This window comes from Coenobita brevimanus, chromosome 46 (genome assembly GCF_032717465.1).
Source record: "Coenobita brevimanus isolate Jiangsu-jjx chromosome 46, ASM3271746v2, whole genome shotgun sequence".
Classification (NCBI taxonomy): Eukaryota; Metazoa; Arthropoda; class Malacostraca; order Decapoda; family Coenobitidae; genus Coenobita; species Coenobita brevimanus.
This window is the reverse complement of record NC_136999.1, coordinates 2,315,118-2,334,937: the sequence shown is the minus strand read 5'-3', so window position 1 is coordinate 2,334,937 and position 19,820 is coordinate 2,315,118. Positions and strand designations below refer to the sequence as shown.

Sequence of the window (19,820 nt, the reverse complement as noted above, 5' to 3'; positions counted from 1 at the left end):
GACCTGTGGCTGCCTGAATCATCATTGTCCCAGGCATCTGTATCCCAGTCAGCTGTATTATCATCCCAGTCAACTCTATCATCATCCCAGTCAGCTTTATCATCATCCCAGTCAGGTCTGTTACCATCCCCTTCCCAATCAGCCATATTACCATCCCAGTCAGCTGTAATGCCATCCCAGTCAGCTTTATTACCATCTCAGTCAGGTGTATTACCATCCCAGTCAGCTTTATTACCAACCCAGTCAGGTGTATTACCATCCCAGTCAGGTCTATTACCATCCCATTCAGTTCAGTTACCATCTCAGTCAGCTCTGTTACCATCCCATGCCCAGTCAGCCATATTACCATCCCAGTCAGCTGTAATGCCATCCCAGTCAGCTGTAATGCCATCCCAGTCAGCTTTATTACCAACCCAGTCAGGTGTATTACCATCCCAGTCAGCTCTATTACCATCCCAGTCAGTTCAGTTACCATCTCAGTCAGCTGTGTTACCATCCCAGTCTGCTGTGTTACCATCCCAGTCTGCTGTGTTACCATCCCAGTCAGCTGTGTTACCATCCCAGTCTGCTGTGTTACCATCCCAGTCAGTTCAGTTACCATCCCAGTCAGCTTTATTACCATCCCACTCTCAGTCAGCTGTATTATTGTCCCAGTCTCAGTCAGCTGTATTACCCTCCCAGTCAGCAGTATTACCAACCCAGTCAGATCTCTCACCGTCCCCATCAGCTCTATTACCATCCAGGTCCCAGTTGGCAGTAATACCATCCAAGGTGACTAAACATGGAAACTCCAGTCAGAATTCATACCCAACCTCCTCTCAAGTGGGTAAATGTGTCCAGTCTGATCAGAATACATGTTTAGTATCATCCAAGGTGGCAGAGTGGGAGAAGGAACTCTTGGCTGACTCAGTGGACAAGGACTTAATATCATTTGTCAAGACATTAGCACCAAAGTCAAAAGAACCAGCGAGGAATGATCTTGTGAGCATGCAGAACTTCATACCAAACTCCCATATGTCATCTGTTGGGCAGGTAGGCATTCAGGATACGCAAGCTACTAGAAATAATGAGAGAGACAGCAAAAATGATAGAGAGTTGCAGGACAGTGGGAGAAAAAATGGTATCCCAGCAGGCTACAGTAGAGTTGGGGATATCATTAAGAAATTTTCTAATTCAGTAACCAGGGAAACCAAACAGTGATGAGTACAGCATCATCATCATCATATTCATTAGCATCATCGTCTAAGCCTATTCCTATGTATGTAATTAGGGTGGGTAGCTTCTAGAAACAGGAAAAAAGTAAAACAGAGGTAAGAGGATCATCACCAAAGTGCCTAGCAAAAGTCACATCTCAGTTTGCACACCATTCAGGTTTTCAAAATTTGCAACATTTTTCCATTACATGTTATTCATCCTCACAGGCCTTTTAGTTATCAGTAATATGAACAGCAAATTTATTCTTAGCATATGGTCTCAGACTTGGTCACATCATTGTGAAATAACTTTTGATGTGGTTAGGTGCCCTCTATATGGGTAATGGATATCTTTGTGTATATTTATAAATATGTCATAAGAGTAGGGCTGTGGTGTAATTAGCTTTAATACTTGTTTGTTACTTTTACAGTGCTTATTTTTGTGATACAGTATTTGTTCAGAACTGTGAGAGTACAGCATGTTTTCTCAATCATTGTTGCATGTTTTTCATTAGCATGTTATTATAGTTTCTTTACATAGTATGAGATGAATAGGATAGTTATGATAAACCGTGCATGCTTTTCCAATACCTGTATTGTTATACTATCTTCCATCATACGCATGCTTGTCTTGTAATGTAGATATTTCTTTGTCAGAATATGTGGATAGGTTATAGAATCTTATAACCTCTTACTGTGTACTTTTGTATTCTTTAACATACAGTACAGTATTTTTTTTTTTTTTTTTGAATGGCATAAAAACAGTAAAGTAGCATGAACTAGGAGAATGGTACAGTATCAAACCCTAAGAGAAGAGGGATAACAACATTCTGTAATTATTTTTATTGCATCTCTTCTCCCTCCCCCCCACAAAAAAAAAATAATAATAATAATAATGTAACATGATATAGAAGGCAACTCAAAGATATCTTTTCTAGTCCTTGTAAAAAGAGTAAGATGTTTGTATGAATCTAATAAGTCATACACATCAGCTAAATGCAGGAAAACAGAATTTTAATGAAACAAAGCATGTTTCTTTGGGCTGTAGTTTTTAAAGTTTAACAGGTACCTGCCAGGTTAAGCTGTTTATTGTTATTATAAAGGTGTAAGACGATTTGCTGTGCACTAGCCTCCCACACATATGTACAGTACCTCACTGTCACAGCTCACAGTCACTTCACACTGCAACATCCCACACTACCACACCTGACACTACCACACCTGTACTAATACCATACACTGTCACACTTCCTGCTACCACACCTTATACTGCCACATCTCACATTACCATACCATTTCCTGCCACATCTTACACAGCAACACCTCACGCTACTACACTTCACACTCCCATAATACACATTGCTGCACTTCAACACTTTCTATTGCAACACCTCACACTGTGATACCATACACTGCCATACCACATGTGACAGTCTCATACACTGTTGCACCTCAGTGCCACACCATACACCACCACACCTTACATTACAATACCTTACACTGCAACTCCTGACACAACAGCACCTCACATTACCATACCACCGTACACTACCATACCTCACATCACCACACCTCACACTACCATATCACCATACCATACATGCCATACCTCACATCACCACACCTCATACCACAACTTACGGCAGTACAGGTACACTCTCTTGCTTCATAGGTTTTTTGAACCCATCATAGCTTGTATCAATTTTGTGAGTTTTATCTTAGTTGTATTTAATATTTTATAGTATTAGAAGTAGAATTTTGTGATAGTCTTTTGTACAATTACAGTAAGTAGGCTGTGTCTGGAATGTAAATAAAATTATACTGACCCTGCATGAGACTAAATGACTTATACCTACTAACATAATTTTTAAGGTTACTAATTTCAGTACTAATTGGCTATTGTCATATTGTATCGTTTGTATCACTTATAAAGGCTCTAACATACTTGTCAACCTTGGTCAACTAGGGGCGGTGCTTCATTCAACTTAGTCTCTGACAGCCTCCCTATTCAATCCTTTATTCCTGATGCCACATTCTATTACCTTGGCCTCAGGTCTTTTTCGGTCTGCCTCTTGCAGCCCTACCTCATTCAACCCTACCCCCGACGTTCACACTTCTTTTTACTCTAACTTGGCCTAAATTGTCATTGTCCATCGTAAATGTTGACTTGTAACAATAGACTAACACTACAGTATGATGTTAGTCACGAAGAAGTGCTGTGGAATCGATGTATAGCCACAGCATTATCTCCTTCTGGCACTGAGCTACATGAAATGCACTGTGAAAGGATGAAAAACCAGGCCAAGTTAAGGTGAAAGAACTGTACACTAATTGGCCTCTCACTATGTTAATACTTTATATTTAATTGTGGTTACTGCTATATGATTTTATTCAATTTAGGGAAGACTTTTCATAGTTGTAGTTATAGCAGTAGTATAGTAGTAGTCATAGTAGTAGCACTGTAATAATATAGTACTTGTTGTTAATGCTGTAGGTTCCTCAGAAATGTAAACCCTGTAGACTGCAAGCTGGATTCCCCCTTCTCTGCAGTCAACAGTCCTCATTTGGGGGGATAGGGAGAGAGGTAAGGGACGTTAGTAGAACTTGGGAGTTCCACTGCCTGGTTATATCGGTTCCACCACGTGAAGGTGTCCCTCCCCCCAGCATCCCCTTTCATAGCAGGCGTTACTGCGGGTCGAGTAAATTTTTAGCACTTTCATTACCACACATCTCGCCGAAGCTGAGTAATATCACGTGGTTGTAGCAAGAATTAATTTTAGAGGAACATAATAGTGAAGGAGTTAGAGAGAAGATTTTAAACGTGGTGCAGTAGCTGAAGGTACATTATTTGCATGGCTGTCCTGTATTTGGAGAGACGGTTAGACACTCCTACTAATTGCCTTTGTAAGGTAATTGCATGATTGTGCTGAGCATTAGGGAATTTCTCTCTCTCTCTCTCTCTCTCTCTCTCTCTCAATTATGACGCTGAAAATGCTAATCAGACTTTTTCTGAGCTGAAGATAATCGTCTGGTGGCAGCAAAAAGAAAAAAAAAAATCCATTCGGTATGACGGTGTGTGTTTATTCTGTCCACCGCCAGACACTTTTATTCAGATTAAAACTCGCATTTTGAAGAGGTAAGCGCTATTAATATCTTTAAATAATGCAATTACTACTTCTTTATCTTACCTTGCCACCACCACCAGACACAGTTTAGTTCAGGAAGGACCTTCATCGTGTTTATCTCTAAAGGTCGTATATGCAAAACCCCAATTTGCGAGTCATTCAGGGAACGCTTTTGGACATTACATATAGTCAGCCTGCATGTCATACTATATAATGCACTCGGCAACCATTTACGAAGATCAAACATGTTCCACCTTCGTCATGTACTTTAGAAATTATTGCAAAAAATTGGGAGTGTGCTCCCCACTCCAAGATCCAAGGACTTTAACATACGGCCATTTGACGTATTTTACATTTCTTGTACTATTCTAACGATTCTTTTCGTAGCTCAGGATCCCCTTGGAGAGGGGGGAAAGAATACCTCCCCAGTATTCCTTCTTGTCGTAAAAGAGGCGACTAAAAGGGGCCTTTTGTCTCCAGTCATTCTCTCTTAGCTGTCCTATTCTTCTTTCCTACCTCTTCTTGATATTTCTGTGTTTTTCCGGCTTTTATTTTCCCCCCTATAGCCATATTATAGTTTGGTGCTTAGGGAAGACTTCGAACAAGATGGGCTAAATAGATATAGCCTTCATTAAAACTTCCACGACAAGAAATCTCCCCTCGGTGGCAGGAAAAAACAAATCGCGGGATTGAGAGGGAGGGGTCCATCGAGATAATGTCGTAACCGTTTTACCTTGTGAGGCATTGCAGAGGTGAGTAAAGTCGTCTAGCGTTAACCAGAGTAAGAAATAGGTAGAGTACTTTAGGTACATTACGTGCGGGATTCCCTGCGTGTGTCCACAAAATACCTCGTGGCGTCATAGGTGAAGCGCGCAGATGCCAACACTCGAGGCATTTTTGCGTACCGTACATTTTGAGCTAAGGCATGCTCTACACCGTTTCTAAACTCGTCTTATTCGTTTGAAAATGTTATACGGAACATTTAGAAGGAGAAACTGAAATCGTAGAGACGTGTGACGGACATGTTGGCCGGAGGTTTGAAGTTGCCAATACGTGCATTACTTCCTACTTAAACCTCCGGTAATTTCAAGATCTCCCCGGTATGCAGCTTTAGGCTAAGGCATACTTTAGATTGTGTTTGAACTCGCCTACGCCAAATGAAAAATTCTTTATATAATTCGCAACATTCAGATAGAGAAATTTTGTGCGAGAAACGATAGTGAGTGAGGTGTGGTAAGACTGAGCCTGGATAGGAATTTCTCACCTTGTCTCACTCCCTGCTACCTGCTTGCCCGCCAGCCTCATTCTCTGGCCGACTCTCTGCCTCACTGCCACTGCTGTCGTTCCCACTCCGCTGTCTGTTAAACCACATTTTGTCGCTCTCAGTCATAAAGAAGTGGATGTTAGCATGGCCTCTCCTCGACTAAGGTTGGTGTGTAGATATAAGTACGGTAATTTCAGTGTCGTGGATGTTCAGATAGAAGATGTATCCAGAAATTTAAATTGTGTCCGTTGTAAATTAAAATACACCAGTCTCGTCACGACTTGTACCCTCGCCTGATCATTGTGCAAGTCCGGCCTGAACAATTACAATATGTAGTTATAATTTTTCATTACTGTAAATGGTTTGATGATTTGGACAATTAGAATACAGCAGGCATTATCAGGAAAAGATTAACCACTTTACCACAAGGGCAGATTTTTATATTTTAATCGTTTTATTCTAGTCCCATTTAGCATTACGGAGACTATATAGACTTTAACATCTGAGTCATGAAAGAGATATGATTTCCTGCTATTTTTAGGAATATTTTAATGCACTCCAGTATAACTTATGTCAGCTGTGTGCATAGTTGTATGTATAGAATATAATATTTTCTGTTTTGTATATCTAACAATTTTTCATTCTCGCTCCCTCCCCCTTTTTTTACTGTTTCATTACACCCATCTCTAATATTATGTGTTTTTTATTTTCTCGTTTCAGTATTTATGTCACTCTCCTCACCTTCTCTGTATCAAATTTACTCATCGCTTTTCACTTTTCCCATCCTCCTTCCCTTTTCTCTTTATTCTTTGCTCATTCATACTTCCCATCCCCTTCCCTCAGTATTTTTCACTACCTTTGCCTATCGTTCCCTTCATTCAATGCTGTTTAACTTCACCCTACCTTTCCCGCCTCATGTATTATTATTATTATTATTATTATTATTATTATTACTACTACTACTGCTACTACTACTACTACTACTACTACTGCTGCTGCTGCTGCTAATCACACTGCATTCTTTCATTAATCCTTTCTCCCCATATTCATTTATATAACCCTCCCCATATGCATTTATATAAGCCCCCCCCCTTTTTTTTTCTATTTCCCGTCATTTATATTTAGAAAAGACATCCAGTGTTGAAGAGGGTACTAATGGCAATTATCTGTCCCCTGCAGTTAGGAAAATATCTCAAGCTGAATAAAATAAGCTGAAAGTAAGAATTAAAATTAATTGTACTGAAGGGGTTAAGCATCCCTTCCCCTGTCTTACGTGTGTTATCAGTTTCACCTGATTTTTTCCTCCTTGCCCATTCCCTCCCATCTTTCCTCCTTTATGTGTTGTTATTTTTCACTCTTCCCCCTTCCCCCCCCCCTCTCATCCCCTAATTCAGCACGGTTTTACTCCTCCCCCCCTCCCCTTCCCTCCCATCTGACGTATGTATGTATGAATGAATTTGTGTGTATCATTGTATAACACTCACTCTTTCATTTCTCATCCTCATTTTTTGTATGAATGTATTATATGTATCTGTATAACACTAACCACTTTGCTTGTACTCCCTCAAATTTATGAGTGTGTTGTGTCTCATATTAATACTAATTTGTTCTTCTGCCCCCTCCCTCAAATGTGTGTATGCATGTAGTATACATGTATATGTGTAATTATGTATGTATATATGCAACATTAATTTCATCACTTTCCCATCCCATCGTATGTATGTATTTAAGAAACGTTTATCTTCTGAATATATGTATAGATTATACGTTATGTGTGGTGTATGTTATCATTATTTAACTCTAATTTCCTCTCACCTTGCTTTCCCCGCTTCCGGTACAAGTGTTGTGTGGATAGTGGTGTGGTGGTGGTGGTGCACCTCCTCCACACTTGCTCAGGAGACCCCTGCTCTAGGTTTTCTTGGAGGTGAGTCTTATCTTCGTAGAATACCGTTGTACCATCATTATCACTGTCGTCATTATCATCGTTGTTGAACTTGCCACCTGCATTGCCATTTTCATCATCATTATCACCAGCATCGTCATCTTCACCATCCTTGCTGTCTGTCATCATCATTATCACTCGTCACATCGTCACTCATCATCGCCATCACAGACAGCACCCTCACTCATCATCGTCACCATCACTGATAGCACTCTCACTCGTTGTCACTGTCACTGATGTCACCACCACTGGCATCATCACCGAATTATCACCACCACCGTCCTCATTACCGTCATCCCCATCAGTCATTATCATCCTCGTGATCATCGCTATTACTGTCATCACCATCACCATTATCATCATCATCATCATCCAATATCCCACTACCACATGGGATGAGATGTCAGTATTTAACCTTTAATTGTGCTTTAGTTCCTTATTTATTGTTCATCATAGTTCCACTCACGGATAGGTAAAAACACATGCTAAATTTTCAGTGACAGGACGATTCGTAATACCGCTTCCATAGCGATTTATCATTGACACCAAAATATTCTTCTGTATGCTAATTATAGTGTTAATAGTTTGCATTAGTAACATTTGAAGATAATGGGGTATAATGTGCAGAATGAATTGCCTAGGAAGAGGTGTTGCGAGATATCCAAATCCACTTAAAATACGACCCTATGTACCAGTCAGTAGGTCAGTTCATCCATCAATAAATCCACCTCTAAATCCACATATAATTCTGTATGTAAGCAGCGGGGACGAATATATATTTTTCTCAGCATGCCAATAGACTTCTGTATCGGGTACTGCGGTTAAGAAGGGACCTAATATCGTGTTATCCTACTGTCAAATTATCTGTCTGTCTGTATAGTGCTGGAGAGGGATGCCTTCATGTGTTGGCATTGATATAACTGGACAGTGGAGCTGCCATGCAAACGTCCCTTATTTCCCTCCTTATCCCCAAAAGGAGGATGGTGAGTTGTAGACGTTCACTGAGTTCACATTCAGATGGATCTTGGGCTACACGTACTGCTGCTGCTACTGGTCAGCCTATATATCTATCTGTCTATCTATCTATCTGTCTGTCTGTCTGTGTACCTGTCTACCTACCTACCTACCAACTTGTCAGTCTGTCAGTTCGTTGTTCTTTCTGTCCATCCAGCTATCAACACATCAGTACCTGTAACCTAGAAATAAAACCAGTAACAACGCATATAAATATCCTCTCTGCCTGCCAACAGACCCCTGCATCGGGTACCGCGGTGTGGATGGGACGTGCACCCTGGTTAACTGCCCCGCCCTCCAGCATGACCTTGTATCCCTTCCCCTTCCAGAGTTCGTCAGTAGGCATGGGGCGTCCTGCGATATTGATCTGTGAGTTGGAGGCTTTATCTGTGGTCTTTTTCTGTCTTTCTTCTTCTTCTTGACTCCTGCTACTGTTATCTGTGAGTAGGGTTTCTTTTTCTTTTTCCTTATTATGATTATTATTTTCTTGTTTTCCTCTTCCAGGGTTTGTCATCAGACCCAGATCATTCTGCAACTAAAACCTGGATTTTTTTTTTTTAGGCCTTTTATTGTAATTACTTTTGTCTGTGTTTTTTTCGGAAAGACAAATATGAGATTCAGTAAGATGTTGAGAGGTAAAGATCACAGTGACATATATATTTAATGACAGAAATAGGGGAGCTTCATTCTTTCAATTAGTTTGAATTTGATATCATATGATTATTATTATGGTAGCTGCAGATTCACCCAGAATCACAAATTGGGATTTTAGATCATCATTATCAGTTGGTGTCAGATCATAATCAACAGAGATTCTGCAAATGAAAGAGACACCTTGTGTCATGTTATCTCCGCCTTGTAGTACATTCACTTTATAGGAGTTAAGTTGGTGGTTCGTTGGTTAACACATCCAGCTTGCAACTGCAAGGACCCGAGTCTGGTTCTTGGGTTGATCAAACTGGTCTATATATATATATATATATATATATATATATATATATATATATATATATATATATATATATATGCCTTAATGACCTTAGAGCATTGGCTAGACATAAATCTAAGCCATCTTCATTCATTGTTCCAAACTAGTACTGTGTTGTGTTTTGATGCAATCTTGAAATTGCCTTAAAATATATATATATATATATATATATATATATATATATATATATATATATATATATATATATATATATATTTCCTGGTATTCAGTACCTATGTATCTCTCTTCGGTATAATTTATTTGTGGAAAATGCAGTCATAAAGGATGATATCATTATTGGTGATATACTGTAACCACCTGGCCTTTCTTTTGCCTTATATCACATTGTCAGGTGGAACCCATTGTGGCTGCATTTGTGTCAGGGCCTGTTTGTACCTGGGTCATATCCTAGATGGTTTTGTAGCGCCTCCTATTATCAACCTCGTGCATATTACACCTGGACATCCTCTTTTAAAATTACTGTACAGTATATCTCTTTGTTATCGACCGTGCTTGTATCAGTAACTATAAGAGAATATTAACCTCATAAATAATGGTGATGATGATGATGATGGTGATGATACAGTAAAACCCATATTTTGTGTACACTGGCTGTGATTGGTCGTACTTCTGTGTCTCCTCCCTTTTCTCTCTCTCTTGTTTTTGGATTGTACTCACCCTGTTGGATGATATTTGTGATGATGGTTGTGATGATGTTGACAAAGATGGTGATAACTGTGATGGTAGCAAATGATGATGGTGATGATTATGTAATGAGTCTGCACTCTTTCGCAGGATTGGCAATAAGCTGGTGTGCTGCCCTTCAAAACCAACGGATCTGTGTGAGTTCAATACTAATTATATCCACATTGTGAAATTGTATTTGTTATGAGAACTTTACCCACATTCTGAAAATTAGTTGTCTGTGCTGGGATTTGACGATTACACCATAATCATTCTATTGTCCTTATTTTGACAATGTGTTTAATGTTAACTGTGGTCATATAACAGTTTTGGAAGAATTATACATGCACACAGAAATCATGCAGTTACAGCAGAATTTATTTATGTCATTACGAGAAATAGAGAGCAATTTTTTGAAACCTAGTACAGGTACTACTATACAGTTCTGTGATCTTTGGAGCCCAGCAAATGTATCAGTTCTCAAAATATTGTGTAAGAATTTCATAAAAAGTGAAACTATATTATCTGTAATTGTACTTATAATCTAACTGCTGACCGTTCCTCCAGCAAGTGAGAGCTGTGGCCGTAGCACCCTGGCAGAGCACCAGCGTGGGGGAGTGGCAGACCGTGGTGCATGGCCTTGGTTGGCTGTACTGTACTTACCTGATGGTATGATATCACAATTCTCCATCGTAATTTTCTGTCCCAGATCCATCCATCCATCCATCATCCAATCCCATGTTGCCCCATGAGGAGCGTAGGAGCCCGGGCCTAGGCAAGTTGGCCCTGACATTTAAGATGAGATTGACCAGCCTCATTCATCCCTGAGTGGCATTACATGAGCATTAAACCTCAACCATCCCTTGGATATAAACCTGCACCGGCTCAATCCTATTGGGGCGCCTTAATTACTCATTAAACACCAGGCGCCATAATTTGGTTATATGGTTACTACCCAGCGTAGTAAATGGTTTCCTGGTGTACAGGAAACTTCTTGACCTGTCACTTAGGGTAGAGTCACCTATAGGCAGAAGGAAGAGGAAAGAATGAAGGAAAGAAAGACAGAAGAGGAAGGAAGGGAGAGAGGAAAGGCCAGACACCCAAAGCAGCACTACATCGAGTGAGTGGATGGTGAGCACCCCCATCTGTCTCAGATACAGTAGTAAATTCAATCTCTAACCTCTCTATCCCTAAGTATTTAGTCTTCATGACAGCAAGTCCTCTGTAATTGCTGCCTCTGTATGATATACCCCTCTCTCTTGCTAACTGTATAAGGATCCAGTTTGTTACTCAACTGAGTTTTGTTTGGGGATCTTGATTTTAGAGATTGGTTTATACCACAGAGTATTAAATAGTCTCTGATAAAAATTTCATACTGGAAACTAGTTATATTGTAGACTGATAATTGTAATATATTGTCGACTAGTTACAGTATACTGTAGACTATGCTGTAAACTGCTATTGATTAATTACCCTGTAGAGTGTTGACGAATTACTGCATATCATAAACTGAGTACTGTACTGCATATTGTACACCGATTTTATGGCTGAGTGACTATATTCAAGGTTGACGCTACTGGATGCTGATTTAATTCTTAGAGGACAGAAAGCCACCCCTAAGCTAAATAGAATCATGTGACAGTTAGTAATTAACACTTCCTTCCCTTTTTAGAAGTTAATCCCTTCAGTCCAGTGATGTGTTTTATTGATTTACTGTTTCCTTATAATTTCATTCTGCTTTTGGGAGACCTCTTGTATAACAAAGGGAATATCTGACCCCTCCGGTTCAGCAAGTTTCGCCTAAGCTGGATAAAGTAGTTGTGAATAATGTTGCATGAATACAATGGAAATATGTCATCAGATGTTGTTGTGTAGTAGCTCTAGTAGTAGTTGTTCCCTAGGCAGTCTGGCTGAACAGTCCCAAATCCCTGAGGAAGCCCACGGCCGAGACCGACACCGGGCTTTCCCACAGAGCGCTCAAGGATGTATGTTGTGTTGTTGGCGCAGGCTCTTGTGTGAAGTGCAGTCTTCCATAATGTGCTTAATAGTATGGGGTGCAGTGTTGCATCCTGGTCAGGCATCAGGACGGAGTCATCCAGCCTCTTCTGATAACTCAAGAGGGCTGGATGATGCCCATATCTCAGCCTGGCCAGGTGGACACTATCTTCATGAGGGAGGTAGAATTCAGAAGGGTGGATATCAGATGGCCGTGCATGCAGCTGTGTTGTCTCTGAGTGACTGAATGGAGCGGCGAGTGAGTTGAGCATGGATATGCTTTTGGAAACTGGTCTGAGGGGGGGAGGGAGATCACAGTATTTGTGTATGATATTGTGTGCTGGGTGTTGTTTTGATGTTCCTTGGTGTGTGTGGATGTGCTACCATGTAGTGTAGTGGATGGTGTGGGTTTGTGGAGGCTGCGGCAAGAATTTATTTACCTCTCATGTCTAGATGATCCTTGACTTTGAGGACTTTGGTTTCTTGGTGTTGGTGATCTGTGGGTGTAGTAGCTGTGCAGCCTGAGATTATTTGTAGGGCCTTGTTCTGTATGGTCTGTAGAGTGTTGTACTGTGTTTTAGTGAGGTTAGAAGCCCAAGCAGGGCTTGCATAATTCATCACGGAACGTATATATATTGTTTGTATACTGTGGTGGTTGTTTCTTTGTTGTGTCGGAATGTAGTATGAATGATGTTTATGCCATCTGTGTTTATTTGAAGAATGTTAATGTTATTTGTATGATGTGTGTTGAGTGCTGCAGCACGGGGGGAGGTGGGGGTGTGGGTGGAGGGGAAGGGGTAGGAGAAGGTTGTGATACAGATAAGTTGTTGTTGTTGCTGGTGGTGGTGGTGAATCATCTCTGTTTGAACCTACTGAACTGCACGCTAAAGCTTCTCTCTTTCGGCAGTCCATCATCCCCCTTTAGGATGCTAGGGAAGGAGTTGAGGGACACTTATTTTACCAAAAATTGGAGCCTTGCAGTTATATTACCTCATGAACGCATCCCTGTCTAGCATCACAACATCAGATTGAAGGGGTTAATGGTTGGACACGTTTGTGTTACTTATGCATCTTGATATGTGAGTTCTAACTTGTTTTAACCCATTCAGTCTGATGAAGTATTTTTTATTATATTTATGCCAGACAGTTTTATTTAGTTTAGATGAGTGCCTTATTAGTGAAGGGCTTATAGGCTGTGTCTTAAGTCCTCAAGTTTGAATAGTATTTCCTAAGGTGAATACGGTAAATGCATCTGGTGGTATAACTTGTTAAATAAAATGGTTTCAAGGTTAGAAAGCCAGTCTTAAGCTACCATATATGAAATAATTGCCTAGCATTTAGATAGAGCATAACAGAATATGTTTATATTGAGGACTTATTTTGACATTTGAAGGATTGAAATGCACTCCTAAGCTAAATAAAACTGCTTGTTGGTGTTCGGAAAAAGTTATGTCTATCTACAGCCAGAATCTCATGTATTTTTGTCGTGAAAGTTTAACCGTGAAAAACAGAAATCACTCTAATGCTAAATACATTTACTTGTTGATAGCGAATATAAACCAATATTCTTCCCGTAAGATATCATTGGTTGGACCCCTGTGGGCTGCCATGGTGCTCTGATAAGCGATCGACACGTCCTGGTTCCCAGTGACTGCACCTTGCATCAGTAAGTTCTGTGGTATCTTAAGCTTGTGTAGGTCATGTTAAGTCCTTGCAAAACATTTTAAGTTCATCTGGTTACTGTTGTTAGCTACAAAGCTGTCAGTTCTATAACACCAGGGTTCAGATCTTGGTGCACACAGCTAGAACCACTTGACTCAAGTTCTACCTATCCATTGTGGGTTGGTAGATAAAATGAGTACCTAGGATAACACCAAGGGGAGGTAACTGTGGTAACCTGAATGATGAAGTAGCTTTTTAACCCAGGGTAGTGAGTGAATACCCCACCACAGGCTCAAAACCTATGCTACAGATAATTATACACCATCACTAAAAGAACATAAGAAAGATATTCACTTTTATGTTGTATTACAGAGAGATCCACGTTGTCCTTGGGGAGTACCGAATGTTTAACTTCACGGGCGTACAGAACATCACCTCTCTCGTGGCTGTGCGGTCCGTTCACTGGCAAAAGGGATACCAGGATTTAGCTATCCTTGTTCTGGAGGAACCCGCTGTACTCATACCAGGTAAATGCAGTCATCCTCCAGACTTTATACTATCTCCCACTAACACAGATTTGGGGGAATTCAAAAACTGGAACAGAAAATAAGGAAACCAGAACTGTCAATACAGTGGCTAGTGATAGGGATATTAGACCCTTTTACTCATCATTCTTCTTCATGGCACCAAACCTGTGTTCCTCCGTCAGCAGCATAGGAGTCCAGGCTAGGCTATTCAGTCAGTATTTTTATGGGTATGATGACTAGTGGCTCCCTTGAGGGGGCATTATGTTAACAGTAACCTTCAGCAAGCCACTGGCTTAAATAATAAACCCTTCAGGGCCACATCAGGTTATTGCACCTTAACCCACTATGCACAAGGCATCCATTTGTTGGTTGTTTGGTTACATGTACCACAGGAAACGATTTGGCTCGTTGCTCACTGTATACGCGCTTGTAGGTAACACCTCAGTAAATGAAAGGATAGTGTGCACTTCCACCTATCACCTGAAATGCAGTGGACAGAAAGGCAAGATCCCTATGTTCAATTAATCTGAATCTGAGACATTGTGTGTTAGTATCAAGGGCCATAAGTACAGTGAAGTTGCACCTAGACTGGAGGAAAAAAAAAAGTTAATGCTCATTGAAAATGGGATTGCAAAGTTATTCAACCATAATCCAGTGCACTTAAGGGTAGATGACCAGCCTTCTCCCCGGGGTGGTATTGTGTAATTGATAAACCTCCAGCCACCCCTTGGGATCGGTTTTATGCCATTGGACAGGCCACCACTCTGGTTGGGCATTCTCACCATTAGACTGCCAGAAAGTAAAGAAGGAAATCAATAAGCTGATCACTTGCCTTATGTATATGTAATTCATATACATATTTAGTATGATTTATTTATTTGTGTATGATATTCTACAGTACTTAATTAGAATACAGTATCAGCTTATTTACAGTACTGTATACTGGCAGTATTACAGTATTTTTTGGCTTGGTGGATGAGTTTTTATTTTTTTTTATTTTTTTATGCGAGGAAGTTGGGAGAGTGTGTAAGAAACGGAATCTAAAGGTGAATGTAGGGAAGAGTAAAGTGATGGTCTTTGAGAGAGGTGAAGTCAATGAATGTACAGCGAGGTTGGATGGTGAGGAATTGGAAAATGTGAGTACGTTTAAGTACTTGGGTAGTGTGATGAGTAAGGATGGAGGTTTGGAGAGTGAAGTGCATGAAAGGGTACAGCAGGGAAGAAAAGTTGCTGGTTCCTTGAAAGCAGTGATAAGAAACAGGGAAGTGAGCATGGAAGTGAAAAAGTTACTACATGACAGTATTGTGGTACAATCTCTAACGTATGGAAGTGAAGCTTGGACGTTGTTGGAAGGACACAAGTCAAGAGTGAGAGGAGTGGAAATGAGTTATTTCAGAGGAGCCTGTGGAGTCACATGGAGAGATAGGCTGACAAATGAGGATATAAAGGAGCGTTGTGGTGTGGATGTGGATGTGATAGGAAGCGTTAGGAGGAATACACTGAGGTGATTTAGCCATGTGGAGAGGATGGAGGGTGAGATACTGACGAAGAGAGTGTATGTGAGTGAGGTGGAGGGGGGAAGAGGGAGGGAGAGGCCGAGGATGAGATGGAGGGTTGGGGTGGAGAGGTTTATGAGAAAGGGGTGTGTGAGTTGGGAGCAGGGCAGTGAAATGGCGGGGGACAGGGCGGCGTGGAGGCGATTTGTTTGTGGCCGCCCCGAACGGGATTGAGGCGTCTGGCAATAGATAGATAGATAGATTTTTGTACAGTTTTGTATTTGTCTTTATTTATTAGTTTATTGTTTGCTTATGTGCTTATTTATATTCTCAGATGTGATTTGGCCTGTGTGTATAAGTCAGGACCCCTTGACTGACCTGGGTTACCCCTTGGATGGTCTTCATATAGGCGAGAAACAGCTTGGTTTCCTTCCCTTCTGGCCCGGCCTGAATCAAGGTGCCACAAATATTTCATAATCTTTAATACACTGACGTTCTGTTTCTTCACAAACAATGACACTGGATGTAAACTACTCACAAGCTGAAATTGTGTGTATTGTGAGATTACTTGTACTGTACAACAATTTAGGCCAGTCCTGAAGAGGGACCTGGTCAGATTGAGTGAAATTCATTTTTCGATGGGTTCCCTGCCGTAACCAGTACTTTGGTTTTCCATGAAAGACGGAGTGTGTAAAATCTTCCCATGCTTCTGTGTTCTTTCAGCAATAGCAGATATTCATTACAAGAGGAAAACTCCCATAGTCACTTTTGTTTTTGCAGACAGAATAAGGAAAAAAGATTGCAGAAACTTTTCATATGCTTATTCTTGCAAATAAAAATTTTGGGAGGGAGTTTATCATATGTTTGTGGTTCTGGGTCAAAAATTGTTGAATCTTTCCACTAGACTCAAGTTTCAGTATGTTAGATGAAAGTTCTTCGTCTGTATATTCAGTGGCAGTATCTGATCAGCATGAAATAATAATAGATTCTGGAGGGGACAACTTTCATTTTTCCTCACTGTGATACCAGCACCAAACTCACTCAATGGCATAATTACCACTTTCTCAAGGTGTTACTTTTCTGTTTCTCTATTCAGATATTGCAAACATCCTCATAATACCAACACAGTCCCTGAAGTTATATGATGTGCTTTTTTCTCTATTTTTCCTTTCTGGATACTGCCAACAGTCTCATAATATCAACAGTATCCCCATTATATTGACATTATTTTTGGTACCTTAAATATTAACGTGTTTCTCTTCTTTCCCTTTCAGATATTGGCACCATCTCCATAATGCAAAATCAGCATAATTTCCACTTCAAGGTGTTGCACTGTATTTTATTTCCTTTTCAGATATAGGTACTATTCCCCTCCACCAGTCTCAGGCATTCCTCAGCAACTGCTCAGCATTCTGTGACAAGAACCTGGACCCCAACGCTTTCTGCCCCTACTACAACGTCACCAAGGGTCCCAGGAACCCCGTCTGTGTTGGCGGCATGAGTGTTGCCGAGTGTAGGAGCCAGGTACCTATAATCACAAATTTTACTGAGCTTAAATACTCTTCAGATCAGTTGAGCTGTTTTGTTTAGTTCTTTTGGTACCTGCAGATGATTTGATTTAATGTAGCAGAGACCTCATGCAGTGGAAGTGATGGAAACAATCTCCATTAAACTCCTTCATAGTGAGATGTTGCCCCCCAGAGCTGGTGAAAAATCATCTAGTAGTTAACTTAGCAGAGACCTCTCTGCTATTTTTTTTTTCCATATAATTCATTTTTCATCATTAAATCATCCATTCCCCCTAGATAATTCAGTCATCATTGTAAGAATTATCATATTTTTTTTTTTTTTGTACCTCAGGTAATTCAGTTTGCATAATTTCTTTTTTTTCCCATATCAACCAAAACGGTCAGTCCCAGTTAATTCTGATGATAATTCACCTTATATCATAAGAAATTTACAATTTCTTTTTTCATACTTTCCTAGATCAGCCGAGATGGTCAGCCAGTAGTGGTCCAGAGTGCCATCAGCAGGGAGTTCTACCTGGCTGGACTGACACGGACCTCAGTGTGTCATAGTCCAGGCCTCAACAACCTCCTGATACCCGTCACACCCACTGCCAGGGACATCTTAAGGATCATAAAATAGACTTATATTAAGATTCATATAGTAGTTAGACATATATTAAGGAACTTACAGTAGTTAGACCATTTATATCTGTATGATCATAAAGTAGTAATGTCATAAATATCTGCAGGACCAAACAGGAGCATGAATATTAATCGGATTATAAGAATCATACAGTAGTTAGCACCATTAACACCTGCATGATCAGAAAGTAGCACCATTAACATCTGTATGATCAGAAAGCAGTTAGTGCCATGGATATCTGCCGGATCATACAGTAGTCAATAGCATATCTACAGGATTATGCAGTACAGGTAGTTGAACCCAAAGACAACTACAGGATCATACAGTTATATGGATATCTTTTGCACTTTGATCTTAAGCATCGTACAGTAGTTAATGCCACATACATGTACAGGATCATCGTGCTGGTCACTAAAATACTTTCACATCCAATAACAGGGGCACTTGCTGGATTATACTCGTACAGTGGTTAATGACACTGAGTTACACCTATTTTCTGCACAAGGGCCATAAAGGCGGGTGATAAATTAGGGCAGTGTTCCAATCTTCGCCTAGAAGAGGACTCGCAGTAGTCAGTATCATAATCTAGGTTCCTAACTAACGCTAGGTGGAGAGACAAAAGGATAACAGTGGAGGGTGGTGGGATAATAGGAGGAGAGTTGATTGTCGTGATGTCACTCGTACCGTCTTGCTACGCTGGATGCTTTATTAATGTTATACTTTTGGTAGTATTCCATCAACGGAGTATGTAAGGTGGATCATAATAAAGTTCTGTTTTATTCAGTAGTTTTCGGTCATCGATAAGGTTTTATCACTTACGATAAAAGAAAAAAAAAACGTAAAAACTCGGAAAAGGGGATTATAGTGTAATTAAGGAGCTTCTGTCTATATTAACGTTATTTCATGCCTGATACCTATTGTTAATAAACTCGCCTTATTTTGGAAACATGTTCATACTGTTTTTCAGACATGTGAGCTTCTCTGTTGAGTGAAAGCTTAATACCATCCTCGTAAGCATTTTTCAGGGGTACCTCCTCTTGATCTTCATCCAGCAGGTTGCCGACGTTTGTCAGAGAGGATCGGAGCGTGAGAGAGAGTCGGTGTGTTTATATGTATGTGCTCTGTTTATTATTGTAGGAATATGCAGAGGCAGTTAATGAAAGACCACCCCTCACAGGATGCCACTTCGGGCAGTAGATAGACAGGTAAGTGCTGAAGATTGATCTTGTTTCCAAATGCAGGAGATAAACAACTTCGCTATACTAATGGCATGCCGTAAAGGAAACAAGACGGGCATGTGGGACAGCGCGTGATCATTTCTTCGTTGTTGGATACGTTTATTCATATAAGAAAACTTGGAAGTTAATCTTCTCAACAATCTTGGAAGCATTCCTTGTTCTTGGTGTTTTTGTGCCCATAAGAAAACTTGGATTAAATTTAGTGTGCAGATCTGTAACGTTGGCAGATTATTACGTGATGTTATGCTGTATTGATTGTTAACAAAGATTTACGTAATGCTGGCATTTTTAGCACAATTTTATCCGATTTTTACTGAATGCGGAGTTAATTTGAAAATGTTGAACTGTCCTAAAGCATTTTGACAGCAATTTTTCACATTATGCAACATCTCCGTACTTAATCTATGTACAGTAATGGTGTGTTGGTTTCTTGATTAAATTTTTTGCGTTAATACTATAATACCTTAAGAGTTAGCAAATTTTATGTAATACTACCAGATTCCAGAAGAACATAATGCTAGTAAATCTTTACGTAATGCTA

The 19,820-nt window shown here is 40.2% G+C and overlaps 1 protein-coding gene and 1 long non-coding RNA gene across 2 annotated transcripts; both read left to right on the top strand.

Annotated features, from left to right (window-relative positions):
* Positions 1-8,783: 8,783 nt before the first annotated feature.
* Positions 8,784-10,809, top strand: LOC145398609 (uncharacterized). Its single transcript, XR_013897162.1, has 3 exons — positions 8,784-8,907; positions 10,322-10,368; positions 10,778-10,809. It is a non-coding gene; the product is annotated as an uncharacterized LOC145398609 (long non-coding RNA).
* LOC145398797 (uncharacterized) lies at positions 10,808-18,038 on the top strand. The gene is made up of 6 exons (XM_080271606.1): positions 10,808-10,879; positions 13,784-13,871; positions 14,240-14,394; positions 16,225-16,347; positions 17,245-17,414; positions 17,877-18,038. Exons 3-6 carry the CDS (start codon positions 14,271-14,273, stop codon positions 18,036-18,038), a joined length of 579 nt encoding a protein of 192 aa, XP_080127732.1. The 5' UTR covers positions 10,808-10,879; positions 13,784-13,871; positions 14,240-14,270.
* Positions 18,039-19,820: the final 1,782 nt, after the last annotated feature.